The sequence below is a fragment of the Nematolebias whitei genome, chromosome 8 (assembly GCF_014905685.2).
Source record: "Nematolebias whitei isolate Nwh7 chromosome 8, NemWhi1, whole genome shotgun sequence".
Taxonomy (NCBI): Eukaryota; Metazoa; Chordata; class Actinopteri; order Cyprinodontiformes; family Rivulidae; genus Nematolebias; species Nematolebias whitei.
Window position 1 is genome coordinate 23,554,879 of NC_056505.1, and position 17,560 is coordinate 23,572,438.

Below are 17,560 nucleotides of genomic sequence, written 5' to 3' on the forward strand. Positions count from 1 at the left end.
ATATATATATTATTTTTATTATCAATATATTATATATATAAATTCCAAAAAAATGTAATTTTCAAGGTTGTCATGAACTCTTGTCAACTGTGACACAAACGAAAGTATATGTTTCCATGAGCATCTGAAAGAGAAGCACACAGAACCGCTGCCTTATAAACACAGAAGACGCACACACATGCAGGTACAAATGGCTAATCAAAGTTAAACATCACAGAAATGAGATGGGTGTTTTAAAAGTGGATAGATGACCTCACTCTGAAGTTAGAGGAGCATCATTAAAATGGCTGACAAAGTTCGTGGAACATTTCCATCTGTGCTCCCCCACGGTTTCTCCTGCACACATGCTTCCACCATCAGTGGACATTTATCACTTGGGTCCCCCCGCCAAGCACACTCTATCTGCCTCCCCCAAAATGAGATTTAAGAGAGCATTGAATGGGATCTTTCACAAGACTCTCTCTCCGTGTTGTGTTTTTCACGGCTGCAAAGGCTTCACAGAGCTCCTCTGTTCCCTCAGCACGGTGACACAAAGGCTATATTTGAAGCACGCACTGCAAAACGCCGTCAATGGAAACACACGCACACAACAGGCGGTCCTGTTGTGTGCGTGCATGTGTTTGTGTGCGCAACGAGCGACCAGACAGAGAAACCAGGCATTGACCCCTCGTGTCAGAGCCTCGGGGGCCAGACAAGGCTGCCCAGCTGTGCCCGACTGACGCCCCCATTCTCCGTCTTTACATTCTGCACTGTATGCACCGGCAGTGAAATTTAACCCGTTAAAACGAGGTCCCTCTGCTATAAACTTGCGCTTGACATGTCCTCAGGGATGAACTCATGGACAAACAAAAGCTAACTCATTAGAGCTCCTCCATGTTTTTCTCAGTTGCTTCACGCTCCACTATGGCAAAAATTAATGTAATAAAAAAAAAACGTCAAAGTCTGACGTTTGTTTAAAATGCCTTTCAATCTGCTGCTTCTGTACACAGTGCTACTTTATTTCCATTTTCTCCTACTTGTTTCACCATTTTATAGCTGAAAGCAGGCAGGATGTGTCACAGCTAAGGCACTGAGCAAACATTCCCAGATGAACTCCACGACCACTAACTTCAACACATCATGGACAAAACCTCCTCTTGGGTTTGGATTAGTGTTAGTCATGCATTTTATGGCCCCAAGTGGGTGAGTGGGTGACATGAATGTGTGTGTGTGTGTTGGTAGACATCTGTTGTGTGAGGTGAGGAGGCCATTCTTACCAGCACTGGTGCCTGCGCCAGTGGTGAGGTCAGCACCCATGAGGCCACCTGTAAGATGAAATAACGAGTAAAGCAGAGGAGAGAAACCCATTAGAGGATTGACACCCACATACAGTAACAACCATTCTAACTCCCATCTCACTTTAATCACAATGTCAGTACAGTGCAGCGGACGGATTCAAGAACTAACATTTTGCAACGCATCTGGACAAACAGTGGGTACATGAAGGCACTGTCCAAGCAAAATGGCGCTTTATTATTTTTGAAACATGTGTGGTGGAGAAGTGGGAGGGTCAGGACAGTGTGCGGTTCGCTGTGGGTGCTGCAACGCCAAAACTCATATTTAGTTTGCGCTGGCTTTTCTAGCATCCCGTTGTAATGACAGGGTGAGGGTGTGGGCAACGAGCTTCAGACCGGAGGGACAGATAATTAAAATAATGGGGAAAAAAACAACTTTGGAGAATAATAATAAACCAACAGGCTCAGTTTGCTTATATCACTGACAATTCAGTGTCAAATGTGCCAGTTGTAGAGTCTCACACTAAAAAAGTATAACCGTGGGCTGTGATTTAACATTGTTTTATATCATTTCACTGTAACATTTGACAAAATACCAAGCAGGGAATATGTGATTGTATGTGGGAGGAAAATACTTTAGATTCATTTGCCGCATTTAGGTGGAATATTGTGGGTAGATGTCATAAATTAAATTACACATTTGATGTGTCTGTGTTTATTAGCATGACAGACAGGTTCACACACACACACTTGGGAGGATGAACAGATGGGATAACCGCATGTGCATGGATGCATGAATGCATGTGAGGCCCTACCTGTGTTACCTGCACTGGGGGGTCTGTGTGTCACTCCAGGAGACATGCTATTCCTCTGTAGACCATGGTGCGCTAACGGCAACAGATTGTGGTTGCCAAGGGACCCGCCGGGATGACTGTAGATTAGATTATTCTGGTTGCTAGCAGGAATGGACACGGGCATGTCATAGTTTGATGGGGGCACAGCCTGCTGAGAAAGAAATGGGAAATAAAAAATATACACAAATGTGATTAAACTAAAGATAACAACCATTCAGGTGAGTGAACAAAAAACGGAATGAGAGGGTGCGCAGAAAAGAGTAAAAGGATGACTCAGAAACACTCAGGAACGCAAAAATAATACACGGATGGTGTCATTAAAGACATCTAATTTCCAAGGGGTGCAAAATGGACATGTAGAAGTGACATGTACAAAATATGTCAAATAATAAATCCAGAAAAGTACAGAACAAGAGGTGAAGGGGAATCAAGGAAGCTCTCCACAAACGGAACAAAACAACCACAACAAAAAAAAAATCTTGCCATTTATTCTAATAGCCCCCCCACCCCCATCCCCTGAGATGATAAATTACCTGGCAACACTTTATCGTTCTGATTTGATGTGCCTAGGTAGGTCACTTTGGAGGCTACTACTGTCACAGATTGTTCCAAAGTGCATAGTTGTTGATTCTGTCTTTTGGTTTGTGATGTAGAAAGCTTTTTGAATTAAAAATATTGTTCAATTACATTGCTAGTTTTTAAATTATTTTTATGTCCCATAGAGCTTAATGCCAAAGGTCTTACATGGTAAATGAAGATCAGTCAGCAGTCTTTAGAAACATCAGTAGAAGTGGCCTGACAGGCTCATGCATCCAGTTTGTCACATTTATTGTGTCATTTGGCAGGAAGACTTAACCTTGGGAGTGCCCTGGAAGTGGTTGATCCTGCGTGTTAGCTTAAAGAAGTAGAAAATATTACTCTAAATTATTACCATGTGTTTTAGAGCTGTGGAAGGACTGTATCAGGGAGATCTTCAACCCGCTTTAGGTGGAAATGGGCTTGGTGCCGTAGCGCTGCTTCCAGTTCTATGGTTCCCCCCCCCCCCCATTCACTGATGCTCTTTTATTAGGTCAAATATTATTTTAATGTACAAAGATTGTTACTCCAACCACATTTCATTGTGGGCCTCTGTGTGTTTCACTGTAACTGCAAATTCATACAAGTGTACAAGAGCGTACGAACCCAAACGTGCTTTATTTTATAACCAGTGAGTGCTTGTCCATCACTCTCTTTTATTTCTCCTCGTCCATTGTGTAATTTCTTTCATTTCAGACTCTATGTTACAGTTTTGAATCTTGTGATTGTCTATGTGACGTTCTCTTTAGAGTGGAAGCTGCTTGCACGGACATGCTTGTGTGCGCGCACAGCCCATTGCTGGATGTAAGGGCCCCGTTTGTAAGCTGTCTTTCAACTGGTGCCATCCTTCCTGTTTTCATTCATCTTCCTCCCCTGCCTTTCCCCACAGTCCCCCCAACAGTCCCCTGCAATCCAGCCCAGTGCTTGGCAGCCACCCTGACCACACGCTGAACTGCCACTTGTTGTGTGCAGAGTCCACCCGCCACCCCGCTTCCCCCCTTCAGCTCCAATCCCAAAGCCACCCCACCTCAACTCACCAGCCCCTGCCTTATTTTCTAACCACATCGCCTTCTGCTCCACGTGGGTTATACACTACTGTTCTCTTCTTTCTTATATACTGTGGAATTATGTCTTCTTCTGTAACGCCAGAGTACTAACCATTCCAATATGGGACTTTCAGAATGAGAACCAGGCTCAGTTTTAACTGAAATAGGCCTCAGTTTTGAGATTTCTGTCACCTTATTTGGCAGAACTGACAACATAAGTCCTACAGCAGACATGTCTTGATATATGTGTCCACTATGAGACACAAGCTACTGAAGGCCTTGCAATAAATTTAGTGAGGAGAGATTTCAGAATTTCTGCCGCTGTTTCATTGCCACATCATATGTCCTCGATGTTGCAGGTGACTGAACAAGGTGTTTTGATAAAGATAAAGGACAAACACATACAGACCACACCCCTCCTGAGAGCAAGGAAAGGTATTATGGGTAGCATGGGTTCAAGGTGGGAACTGTGTAAGGTTAAAATTTGTCTTAAGAGAAAGTCTGTAATTATTACAGGAGAAATGCCTGCTGGTTTGGGGTTACATTTCTGTCAGATTAGAGGACTGTTCCTCAAATGTAAGCAAGCAGAATTGAAGAACTGTAATTTCTTCACTGCAAGTAAACACTGTAATCTCACTCTGAGGTTACTCTCACTCTTGCTTTGTGCAATTAGTCTAGTGGCAAACAATTGTGGTTAGCCGGGTTAGCCTGCCGAGGAGGTGGCACAGTGTTCCCTCAGTACTTACAGGTATTTTATGAGTTTTTATCATCTGATCAAACTCCTCATTAATCTGTTTGTATTTCTCCTCAGTGCGTGGGGTGAGGATGAGAGCAGATTCAAGTTCCGGACTCTCTCCACCCTTGTTCTCCTTCTTGTTCAATGCCTGCCAGGTCCCACAACCACAGAGAACAGGGTGGGGAAACACAAACGAGGGGACGGAAAGATGGGTGGTAGGAACAGATGACAAGGATGAAGTGACAGGAGGGTGGGGAAGAAAGAGAGGAAAGAAAGGTGAAACAAAGGCTCTGGGTCCAATGAAAAGTACTTACACACAGTCTCTGTCTGCTGATCATCAGATCAATGTCCTCGTTTATTTTCCTGTACTTCTCCTCAGACTCGGGGCTGTGGCCAACCGAGTCGTCTGCGTCTGGGTCTGGGCTGTCACAGCCATTTAGGCCCTTCTTTCTCAACGTCTGAAAACAGAGCAGTTTCAAAACATAGATGAGGGGGATTGAGGAAGGAAAAAAAGAAACCCAGGTGAAAAGCTTGGAAGGGAAAAATAATTCTGGAGTGTGAGGATGTTTTATAGAATCATTCTGATGAGCGACTAGAATTTCTGCAAACTTGTTCATATAAAACACAATAAAAGCCCATTTTCTCTTCTGGATGATTGAATATCTTAAGTTTAGTTTAAGATCTCTAACACTGGTTGGGAATCAGTTTTGAATGTTTTCTCATTACCCAGTAACATGAGGTGGCACAATGCAAATCTTGCTGTTTAGCCCACAGGGAAACATGCAACTTAACATTTAGTGTGACAAATATGATTGAATAACATCCAAACAGAGAAAACAAATGATCACTGAATCAGAAAAAAAAGACAACTTGTATGAGTAGTAATAATAATAATAATAATAATAACAATAATAATAATAAAAGTTACCATTTGAAAAAATGTGCATGGCTGTGGTACATGTGCACTTAACTAAGGCAGTTTCTGTTTTGGCCACCTGATGGCCACCTGCCCCCATTGGAGTGGGCAGAAAAAAAAACTAGCAGAAACCCACTCTCTCCACTCCCTCACCACTCCCTCTAACTGGAGGAGAGACGCTCACAAAGAACACTTTAACAGGAAAAAGGACTATCCGCATCTGTCCCATTTTTAAACAAAATTGTTGACAATCCTAACAACAAGGATAACTTTCAGAGAGCATTGCTGTGTGTGGTAGCACGAGCGCTTTGCCTTACATGTGCACACAACGATGGGCGCTGGGTTCATTTGCCTCGGAAAGTGAGAGACAAAGACAGAGTGGGAGAGGAGAAAAGTACAGTAGCTGACAGTTACAGATCTCATCAAAGACACCCCCTCCTCCCACCCACCCCCACTCCCACCCCTCTTCCTTCTCCTCCTGGCTTTAATAAAGGGAGATTAGTCTACAGGAGGAATATCACGGGCCTGCTCCTGTCTGTGCAGTCGTCGCTTCACACTGCGCTCTCCTACTTTCATCTGAAGCTCCATATCAGACAGACGTAATTAAATTTACTTTAGCACACCCTGTATTTGATGCTGATCAAGTGTGTGCGTCTATATGTGGGAGAGGAACGAGGGGAATGAGTCCGCGTTTGCGTGTGCACGTGTGGGCACACAAGTGTGGGTGTTAGAGTCAAGAAAAAAGAACGAGCGACCGTACAGGAGAAGTGAGGGAGGTAGATGCTAAGATAAGTTAATCTCAGTGAACTTCTCTCTTTCATTTGTTTGTCTCCGTCAGCTCTCACTCACGGAGGAGATACAAGTGCAAGCTGCTCCATCACAAGCAGCTGCAGAAATGACAGGAGCGATCTGCCTGCTTAGAAAACAAATAACAATCCAGTTATCTCCAATGTCAGCACAACAAAGGCCTGTTTTGAGTGTGGTTTTAGTCAACTTAGAGGGCCTGTTTTGTGTGTGTATGTGTGATAACTGTTTGATTCCTGAGGCGTCTCATGGCGAGGCAGCTACTGTAAGTGTGTCAACATTTGCCGGCTCTCCATTTCCTTCTCTGAATCCTCACTTGGCCCCAAGAGTGGAAATCTGGAATTCTGAATTTGAAAGTGCCTCTCATATCTTTTGACAGTTTTCAGGAAATCACACTGAAGAAATCAACCACGACGAAGCAGGAGATCTGGCTCCTAACAGACCTAATGTGAATCAGGCACTCTTGCTCTATCAGAGGAGAATGAGTGAAGAGAACAAAGGGGTTTCACAGGTTTAAAACGCTGTCTTTTTTGGCAAAGGCGTGAGATGTAAAAGTTTGCTATTTCTCTTGAGCAGCTTCATCCTGGCCCTGGCAATACATCATATCAAACTGACAAGAGATGAACTGCAAGCCCTTCTCAATTCACATGAGAATGCACACAAGTGAAAACAAGTTTTCTTCCTACTAACTCAGATTTCCACCTACTGCCACCAGCTCAGAGTGTGGGAGGGATTCACTTCCATTCTGGGAAGAAAAGCGGCGTAGCAAATGCTGGCAGATGAGGGACAAGGGCTAAGCTAAAGGTGACACCCATATGGGGCAACTGAGTTGTTTGTCTGGCAGTGGGTTGGGCAATAGTTTCACAGGGCATTTGATGGGTTAGCAGGCAGCCATGGTATGGGTGTTATATGACTATGAGGCATGTGGCCCAGGCTTAGCTCTCCAGCAGGGCTCAACATATTTAGGGTAGGGTTCAAGGATGATATACAACTTATCCAAGTTATGTCCACCTGTTCAGTGACATCGCGCCTGTTGCCATGCACTGTCATAAAACCCCAACGACCAATGTGATCTGTTGGCTTGCCTAAATAGCCATAAATGGACCTCTCAGTCTTGCGCTCTCTACCTCACTACCTTCCCGTCCTTGCTTTGCCATACTCTACTTTTTACCCTTCTCATAACTCATAGGTTCAAGATGAATACATGGATAGAATGAAAAGCAAACAAATGCACTTTGGTAAGGTTTACTTGTGCCTAAAATTTATCCACATACATTTGTTTGATAGAAATTCTGTATATCACCTATTTTTAGGTGTCAAAATTGCATTTTTACCACTGGTTCATTTAAAATGTATGTTGACACAACGTACTACATTTTAAAAATGACCAAGTTTAGATGCATCGCGAAATAGAAAAAAATGTGCATATGTGAAAAACATAAAAATATAAAAGAATCCTACATGCCTTAAAGCATTTTTACATAAACCATGTTTTAATGCCAGAGGAAGATGTTTGACAAATGTCTAAGTGAGAAATTGATTTTTAAAAAGTATGATTCGGATGAAAGAAGGCAAAAAAAGCTCTGTCTTCTTGCTTGGCTTGGTGTCTTTCACTGTGGCCCCTTTGGAGGCTTGCTCCTAATTAAACTCCTACTTCATGATGTTCCCTCATGACTCCACTCACAGGGCCTGTGTGAAGCAAGCACAGCATAGACAAGGTGTCCTACATACTTGAGACACTTGTCTCAATGGTACCCTTCTGCTTTGCACCTTCAGCCAAGCTGGCCTAGACCATTTGAGTCTAAGAGGAAATACCAAACTGCATTGAGAAAACTGTGAGATATAGATTGACGCAGTCAGAAAGGCTGTTTATGTTGTCATATGCTTGGGATTTTAGTAATTTTCACATTATATATTTATTTAATAGTTTGGGTTATGGGTGACAACCTAAAGCAGCTCTTGAGAAAAACAGAGGAGGGTATTTGGGTGTGAATTCTTGGTGGCGTATGGGGGCCTGCTATGGACAGATGACGCCTGCCGAGAACTCCTGCCATACCAGGATCTGTCTGCTCGGCAGTCTGCCATCCTGCTCACCCTCTCTATCCTTCTATCTGTCTTCCTGCTCCCATCTTTCTGTCTCAGTCTGCTCCTCAGTCTGTCTTGGTCTCAGCTCACCACATTTTCTACACTACCACAATATCTCTACAAAATCTGAGTCAAAACCCTGTTGGCTTGATGGGTACATCTTTATTTCCGATAGACTCCAGCCAGTTGATGCGTTGTGTTTGGAAAGAGCTTCAGAGCTGACCATTCCCCTCTGCAGTCATCTTGGCAGTGTCTGAAGGGTATGACACATTCAATATTGTGTTTATGGCTATTGGTGACAGCCAGGCCAGTGAATGTTTCTCACTGTCCTCAACCCATTGACTGACAGCGTCAGTGAAAATCATTCTAGAAAAACAGCCCATTTATAGTATATCTTTTTTTTGTGGCTACAAAATGTAATCTTTCATTTATAAACTAATATAAAGGGAAAAAAATCACTGTACCTGTCTATGAATTATGTTTCACAAAATGGCACACTATAATGCAGAATAGCTGTCAATTATGTTTAAAAATGAATATTGAGCTGTCAATCTAGGATTTACGGTTTCATTGAAGCCTAGTTTAAGAGGGCAACAAGCATTTTACTACTGGAATCAACTTATTTGTTAAGGAAGGTTTTGTTTTCTTACAAGTGGTAGAAAAACAAACATACTTGGTTAGAAATAATCTACAAAGACATTGAAGAATTTAAATTGTCCTTCACATTGTTTATGGCTTTATATACTGTATGCTTAATTTATCACTGTTTTTTCAGACTCTTTCATAAATGTATAAGATGAAAATGCAATGAATAAAAACAGGTTTATTTTCATTCTTTACTCCAATGCTGTAGAGTTGGCAGAATTTCATGTAATTTCTATTGTACAAAGCCCCAAATGATATATAGAGTCAATTTATGTTGAGTTATATTACAAACCCGAGATTTACATCATGATTATATTGAGTGGAAAATGTGAAAAAAGTTAGGAAAACCACAAGGAGCATGCTTTATTTAACCATATGACAAACTTTATTTTGTCAGAGCGTGTTGGTAAGGGGCAATGTGGTATAATGTTTGAAGGGGTGAGGCAAGGAAGAGAAACATTGTCCATTCCCATTACAAATAAGTTGGAAGTAATCACAAAGTGGAAAAGTTGTGGATTAAAATCTTCCAACACCAGTGCACAACACCGATGTGCTCTAAGCACAATTAGGGTGGCCTTACCAGGAATTTGAAAGAGGTAATAATGTGTTTGAGATGTCCTCTTGTTCTCTTTATTTCAGTTTCTTTTTGGGCTTGCTTGGATTTTTCGTACTTGATCTCATTTTTGTTTCTCTCTCTCGCACACTCTCTGTCTTTCTGGCTTGGTCTTTCTTTTTTTGTGTTTTTCAAAGTGGAGGGAACATCAGAGGAATCAGGCTGGCTTAGTTTATTGGAAGCAGATGGCAGACCAAAGGCAAGAGGGCCACAGTTTCATGAAGCGTGGTTTGAACATGCCAGGACCATGTCGAGGGGCATGCCCATGGATGATGGCTGCATGGTGTGTGTATGTGTGTGACTGATTTGAGGGGAGATAACTGATTTTGTAGGTTACCAATTTGAGGACTGGGATCCCTTATCCCACTATACCACTGACTGTTATTTACACTCATCATCTATGCATCCCTTATCCATCGGTTAAGATCACTATCAGATAAATTGCTTTCAGTGGTTTAGAAGCCCATATTCTGCTGGGTTCTATCATGGCTGAGAATAGCAAAGGATGTCTTTAGTAATAAAGATGACAACTGTCTGTTTCTAACTGTTGAATGCCCTTTTAGATTGACTTTCTTTAGCGAAAAGGAATAAGACACAAATCTAGACAGAGATCAAGGGTACAGTGAGCAACGAGGTTCCCTCAAATTGTGTCCTAGTGATGGTGCTTGTGCTAAAATCACTAAGAAAAGCCCACTGCAGACAAGAGCCCACTCACAGATACACAATCTTAGCTAGCCAGTACACAGCAGAATACCAGATGGTGTAGTGTTTCCCATATGGAAGAGACACACACTTAGCACATGTCAGAATCCAACACTGTTTGCTACAGCAGCATCCCAGCACTGGGAACAAAGTGGTCATTCAGTCTTGTCACTACACTGTATAATTAGCCAGATAGACATTATGACACACAATGCCAGCTCAGTGAAACTGCATAAATCAAGCGCTTATGCGTTCACCCTTAGCCTAGCTGTCTTTCATCCCATTCAAACTCTGGTTGTAAAATACTGCTTTATTCAAATGGGAGCATATCTATATGTGCATTTGATACAGTATGAGGAATCAACTGGCCAAGGCTAAACTGTGTGTTTTCCACACTATTGATGATTTTCAGACTTTATGCATTATAACAGGACATGACCTGTTTGTGTTATAGACATTGCTCCACATGTAACTGTGCTGTGATACAACACATCTACAAAGTTTTACTTTGCTCAAGTAATATATAGCATCAGTGTGACCAGATAACTAAATCTATTTGAGTGAAAACCTAAAGTCCCCTTTGAGCCACCCTCTGTTCATTCTTTGTCGCCCCCAACCACCACTAATCTTCACTTAGCGTCTTTTGTCTCTCTGTCTCTTATCGCGTGGTACCACAGCAGGAAGAGGGAGCCGGAGGGGGCCTGGAGTAACAATGACCCGCCGGCTGACCTCTCTACTGTGACCTTGAGTTTCCACACCCAAAAGGGGAGGGAAAGGGAAGGCGGGTACTCTAGGCAGGGCAGGGAATGCCAACTACAAAAATAGATTTTCATTATTCTAAAATTTTCCACAAATAGTTTCAAAGAACAAGCCATCATTTCATCTTAATGACTGGCGTGAATTGTTTTGGGCTGTGCAGTGGAAAGCTTTGCCTTTTGGCAGCATGGCCTCAGAAGTGGCCTGCCTTCTTCACTGCTCCTCACCACAGGGACCACATATTGGCACATTTCAAACAGTCTATTTTTAAAAGCTCCTTTTGTTGTTGTGCGAGTACCTCAGACTTCCTCTTTGGTATTGACCCTAAAAAACACCTCTAACAGAGATCCAAGTAGTATAATTTCTTGTCTGAGGTTCTGCTTTTTTGGTCAGCAAGCATCTGATGTGGAAAAAAGTGCTGAGCTTGTCGGTCACATATACTATAAACTGTCTTTTTTTAAAACGTCTCTTATATTGCTGGAAAATGCATATGGTCTGTAAAATAAACCTTTTAAAACTTGCATTCCTACTGTCTGAAGTTGGTGACAGAGACATACAGTACATATTCTCTATTTTTATACTTTTATTCTCAAACAATATTAAACTGCCAAAAACATTATAACATTATATCTATATATTGAACGATCCCACAGATGTATTTTATTTTTTGCAAAGAAAAAATACTGTTGAAAGCAACTATTTGGGAACTGTCCGATTGGTGAAAGATTTGGGGAACGCAACATGAGAAACAAATAACAGACTCCTTGTTTTCTTTTCTTTTTTTTTTTCAAATAATTCAATGTTTTAAGTGCTGTAAGGTCTCAAACCGAATGTCTTCTGCTTGTGGTCGCTGGGGGCAACTCTTTATGATCAAACCTTAATAAGGGAAAAAAGAGAGACAGAGAGAGAGAGAGAGAAATGGAGACAGAGGCTGGATGAACGTCCTGATGCTTTGCTTACTCACTCCTTCTGCTCCTAAAATAACCCCAACCCACCCAGTTGAAAACACAAGGAGGGGGGCAATTAAAGAGAAAAAGGAAGAAAGCAATCCCAGTCCTATTCTTCTACGCCTTCCCAGTAAGAACAGTCAGCTAAATTTAGCTTCACCACACTCTATTTTTAGAGCACCACCACTTTTTGGGACATTTATTAGAAGAACAAAATGCATCAGATGACTGTTGTTTTTTTAAGATGATGTGCACGTTTTTTGTGAGCTAAGTACACATTGTAAGCTTCAATGCATGCATTTATAGAGAAAGAAAAAAAATCTGTCTGAGCATGGTGCTTAGAAATTTAAATGGAATAGAACATTAAAGTGTCTGGATAAATCTGTATTCTGCTCGTGTTTTGCTTATTTAAGTGAGGTCTCAACATCGGGCAAAAGAGCATGGATGCAGTTTAACTTCAGGCAAACTTTGATACATGCTAATACATGCTGAATATACTTGTTATTCAATAAATAAATGTTGCTGACATAAAACAGGAAGTAATTCTCAGTCTTGCCTCGTGTTTGTTTATTTTTCCTGTTCAAATCCAGTGCTTTTTTCCCCACTAACTTTGTTGGAGGTGAACTAAATGTGCCAAAGCATATATATATATATATATATATATATATATATATATATTTGAGTTGTAAGATCCTAAAACAGGCTGTTTTAAAAAAAAAACTTTAAAAAAATTGGCCAATGTTTTATAGCATGTATAAGATCTGAGTCTTTGTTTTAATAAACTGCTATACTCTAAGCCATCCAATGTCACAAGGTTAATTTACTTAGTCGGCCAAAGCAGCTTCACATCCTAATCCTCAGCTCACCAAGAAAAACAAGCCATGTTGTCCATCACTAGTAAACACTGAGGCACTGTGATTGCTGTGACAATCACTCTCCTCCGCTCCACCCGCCACACGTGCCCTATTCTACAATGACTCCACGCACATTTAGCGTGGACAACATCACAGTAGATATGCCGTGACTCCCCTTGTTTCTGTTGGATGCTGAGACATGTGTAAAAATAATAGAGCAGAAGTTACATTCAAGTCCAAATAGTTTTACAGTCTCTGAGAACCATGAGGGGAAGTCATTCAGTGAGCCGATCAACACAGAAAACTCCTCAAGGCTAATGTTCTCCGTGCTGTTTATAAACCAAATAAGCACACAGAATAGCTTACACACCGAAAAATATTTTCACAGGAGTGTGGGGGAACACGAGCGCACTGGCAGATCAGAAAAAAAGGAGATCACATGTCTTGTTGGCTTGCAAGAATTTAAGAAAAAAAAAAAAAAGAAATTAAAAAGCATTCAAATGGACGTTTTTGAGCTTTTCTTGAATGCGTCTTTGTAGTAATATTATTTCAGAACATCTTGTTCAGTTGCGTGGACGTTGTGCAGCTGTATGGTGCTGTCTTCCAGAATACCTGGCTTTATGTACGTTCTCTTTATATTTCTTCATTTACACTCCACCAGCAGCACCACCCCCCTCCCTCACACTCCCCGTCCTCTCCAGTGGACTGTCACTGGGATAAAATCACACCTGTGCTTCTCACACATCTCGGCACACGGGTGAAACATATGTGGGGTGAAACATGGTGAGGGAGCTTTGCTGAATCTCATTAGCCAAGCAGGTAGTCATTAACAGAATGACCTTTGGAAATAATTACCAGCCTTTCTCCCTCCATCCCTCTTTCCCTGCCTCCCTCCCTTCCTCCTTCTTTTCTAACACTCATCCATCCCTCTGTCCCTCCTGCTCTTGTTCAATAGTTCCATCTAAGCGAGAACAGAAAGAGAGAAAAGAAAAGAGTTGCGGTTAGGTGGGGAGCCAAGTCCGTGCTGCTACTGTTTAAGATTACAAGGTGAGCTGAACTTTCAGATTAGGTAAATCTTCTGGAAATGGGATTGGTCAGAGGTCTTTCGCTGGCAGGTAGGCAAGCAGGCAGGTCACTTCAGTACCAAGAGCCATGTGCCACCGCATGTGATGCCTGAGCCAAAGACAAGATGTGTGGTTCTGCCTGAGGTCATCACAATGCTGTTAGCTCTGCATGTCTCCAACCAATTGTCACCACGTATGTTTACACAAAGGCCTCCATGTAGTACAGCCAAGCTTACACAGGTCAAACACACTGTAGGATAACAGCTCGAACTGGACGTCTAAATAAAAATGGACTTGAAGCTTTACCTCACTCAGGATTTTTTTTTTTCAGGAAGTGAAGGAATGTTTCTCCCCGCCACCAGAATAACTAACGCTTTGGTTGTTTTACAAACCTTCATTCTTTGTCTCAGCAATGAGGAGAACAAGCACATTGTGGAGAGGGGATTTGGCAAAGCCCAAGTGTGTTGTTGGATTTGGGGCCTTTCAATCACAGCATGAGCCAGCCAATGCTGCTTAGGTTTGGGCTAGAGCTGCAATCATCAGGAGGGGAAAGAAAGGATTCTTTCATGTGCCATTGCAATTACCAACCCCCATACTGGAATAATAAATCACCAATAACGACTAAAAGTGATTGTTCTTAGGCATGAATAAAATGAGACAAAAAAGAGAGAGAATGAGCAAGCAACGAATCCATTCTCTGGTCTCTTCCCAACACAGCTTTAACGTTGTTCACATGTCCAGGAAACTGGTCTGGCAAACGGCGAGTATAGGAAATCTATCTGCATGTTTGACTGTTTTATCTTCAGCCAGACTCAGAGTGTGCTGCGGACCTGCCACACTTGGACCTCGCATTGACATCCAGTGATAAAGGATCTGTCTCCGTTTGCTTTTATCAAGCTATGAGAGCCCAGATGAGCTTAGAGCTTTGTCTCTCTGAACATTTGTCTTTAATTAAGAGGACCTACCCTTTTGTTTTTGCAAAAGCTAGCTAATAACAGAGTGTATTGCATTATGTATCATGCAGTCAAGACAAGAGCGGATGATCTGTAAGCTCAACGTAGAAAAAACCCAATGCAAGCATCAGAAAACAAATCATGTTCTCATTTTGTTTGCAATTGCTATTATGTGATCTCACCATTATTTTTTCATTAGGCATCTCTCTTTTGTTTTGTAATTTGTGTTAAGAAAAGCTTTAACTTTAGTTTCTTTCGTGTTCACAGTTATCAGTAGAAACATAGTCTGAGATGGTTTTCGAGTGAGGCATAAAAGACTATTCTTAAAATGATTATCTCTTTATCCCTCTGCCTGTCATTTACTGTACATATATACACCCATAACCTATGCACAGATTTAGGATAATGACATAAAAACAAACATAGTGATAACTCTGGGTGAGTGAAAAACTGGACACCAAAGTACACAATAAAACACAACACTGGACACAAAAAAATAATGGAGGAAGTAGAGAGATCAGCCCCCAAGCCTCTTGTAAACATGCTGTTGCTAGAGAGGCAGTGCAACGTTCTCAGTGCCACTCTCTCAACAACGCTAATTATCAACCAAAGACATGCTAATTACATAGAGCTTTATTGCTAATGTAGCAGGTCTCTATGCCAGCCGCCCACACTTCTTCCCCTACCTCTGCCTCTCCTCCCACTACAACTTCAGGCACAGCAGTAATAGAGGAAGAATGATGCATACATCTCAGTGTAAAGAAAAGAGCTCATGCAAACTTTGGTGTGGCAAATGGTACATATCAGATGTCACAATTAAAATTATTTTGCTTCTCTATGGAGGAACTTCAATGTTGTACAAGTATCGAAATCCATTTCTTTTGTTCTTGAACCTCTTCTCATGGTCAACTCAACAGGAAGTGTGCTTTGCTCCTTCCTCCCTGCAAGCTCAACAACCTACTGCTCCTGCACCTGTGACATTACTTAACAGTGGCACATGCAGTTTGTAGGCAAAGATTTAATGCCTTCTCCACTCCTGCCTCCCAACTGTGATATACACGGCAGAGTCAGCCTATGTGGCCAATCCCTTTTGCACACCCCCATGTTAGGCTTACGGCCTCTTCAAATCAATTTCTCCTGCAATGAATTGCTCAAAAAGAATGGAGTCCTCCGGGGGATCAAGTTATAGGTAGTGCTTCGTAGTATTATCCCCCACTAGGCTCTTTAGCATCTTCTCCTGACATGGCTGTTTACACTTTACCCACCCTCAGCTCTCTAATGGAGATGCCATAAAAAAAGAGCTACAAAGTAGGGAAATCTGGACACAGGCACTTGCTGAAACACGTGATAACTCTCTTTACGGGTTCAGCAGAGGCATCGGCTACAGACGGACTTAAGAGGATGGTGCACAAAAAAGCACCAATACTTAAATAAATGCAAGACTTCAAAAATATACACTAAATCGATTAATGTATTTTATAGAAAGATTATTAGCAAAATTTAAATAAAACAAAAATATTTGCTGTATGAATAATAGACTGTAATAATGCATGAAAAGAGGTTACTTGTGTGTTTTCTCACTTAATGTATGATCTATATCATTATCAACACACTTTAAAACTGACTTTACGAAATGGAAATGATAGTTGAGTGAAGGCTGAAATCAGTGAATATCGTCACCACATTCATCTAAACAGTTTTATGCCTTCAAATGAGGTAAAAAAAAAAAATCTAAGAAACCTCATTTATTTTATTAGATAAAGTCATTTGTTGTCAAATGCAAAGTGCAACCTGGAATGGCCACTGACTAACATGTTTTGTTGTCCACACTAGGTGGACAATGTGTCCGGCAACAACAAATAAAATGGCCCATTTGGTTTTGCATTTGATCAGTCATGCCATAAGACCATATGTGGCATACATTCATTGCTCTATATCTCAATTATTGTTATGTTGCTATTGGTAAAATTGATCCCAAACATACACAAATAAATAAGAAATATGAATACTGTACATGTTTTGACCTGGAAATATGTCTAAAACCCATGATTGCCATTGTTGACAGGGGCTGACTGACAGGCATTTTTGTATAATATAGCAACTTTGAAGCCTTGAGCATTATTGGTTTGCCATACTGAAAGCCAATTTTGTCTGTATGTCTCCTCGCAAACAACTACCAAACTGAATGTTCTAAAACTATACTTGGAGCATGAGTAAAGTAAAAGTTCAACTTTTCTGAATCGCTTTTGTTTAAAAGGTAAAACTCAGATATGGTTCACCGTCTTGTTGTTTGTTTCTCACAACTGTTACATTTGCGTTTAGTCTCTGAAAAGGGGAGCAATGGGGGTTTTCATTCTAGTTTATGAAACATAAACATTTACGTGTCAAACAACAGTAAAATGAGCACAGTTTCTATCTGCAGCCTATATTTGCATTTGTGCACTGACAGCATTGCTTTAAAGATTGCTTTAAGGGAATACCAAATAAAAGGTTTGTGCTTTGCAGGACTGGTGCAGATGCATAATGGCATGGCGTTAGCTGAACCAAGGAGCGAGAAGAGATGAATAAACTTTGTGTTCTCGTCTGTGGCCCACCGGCTCTGACAGAGCTCCTGACTAAATGTTGCATAACAGGTTCACGTTGAGAGCTTAAGGCTTCGTGAGGGTGTAATCGCCATTTCCTGCTTTATCTACCTGCCTAAAAGCTGAGCTGACAGCACTGTTTAACATCGCCTT

The 17,560-nt window shown here is 41.4% G+C and overlaps 1 protein-coding gene across 16 annotated transcripts in view; it reads right to left on the reverse strand.

Annotated features, from left to right (window-relative positions):
• mef2cb (myocyte enhancer factor 2cb) overlaps positions 1-17,560 on the reverse strand; it is a 67,333-nt gene that overhangs the window by 7,873 nt on the left and 41,900 nt on the right. For 2 of the 16 annotated variants that reach the window (XM_037681097.1, XM_037681091.1), the window contains exons 5-7: positions 4,497-4,634; positions 2,099-2,276; positions 1,257-1,304 (exon numbers count right to left, since the gene is read on the reverse strand). In XM_037681097.1, the coding sequence (XP_037537025.1) occupies positions 1,257-1,304; positions 2,099-2,276; positions 4,497-4,634 (364 nt within the window). Of the gene's footprint in view, positions 1-1,256; positions 1,305-2,089; positions 2,280-4,496; positions 4,635-4,800; positions 4,945-17,560 lie in introns of all 16 variants that reach the window. The other 14 variants (XM_037681095.1, XM_037681089.1, XM_037681096.1 and 11 more) reach the window with 9 other exon arrangements.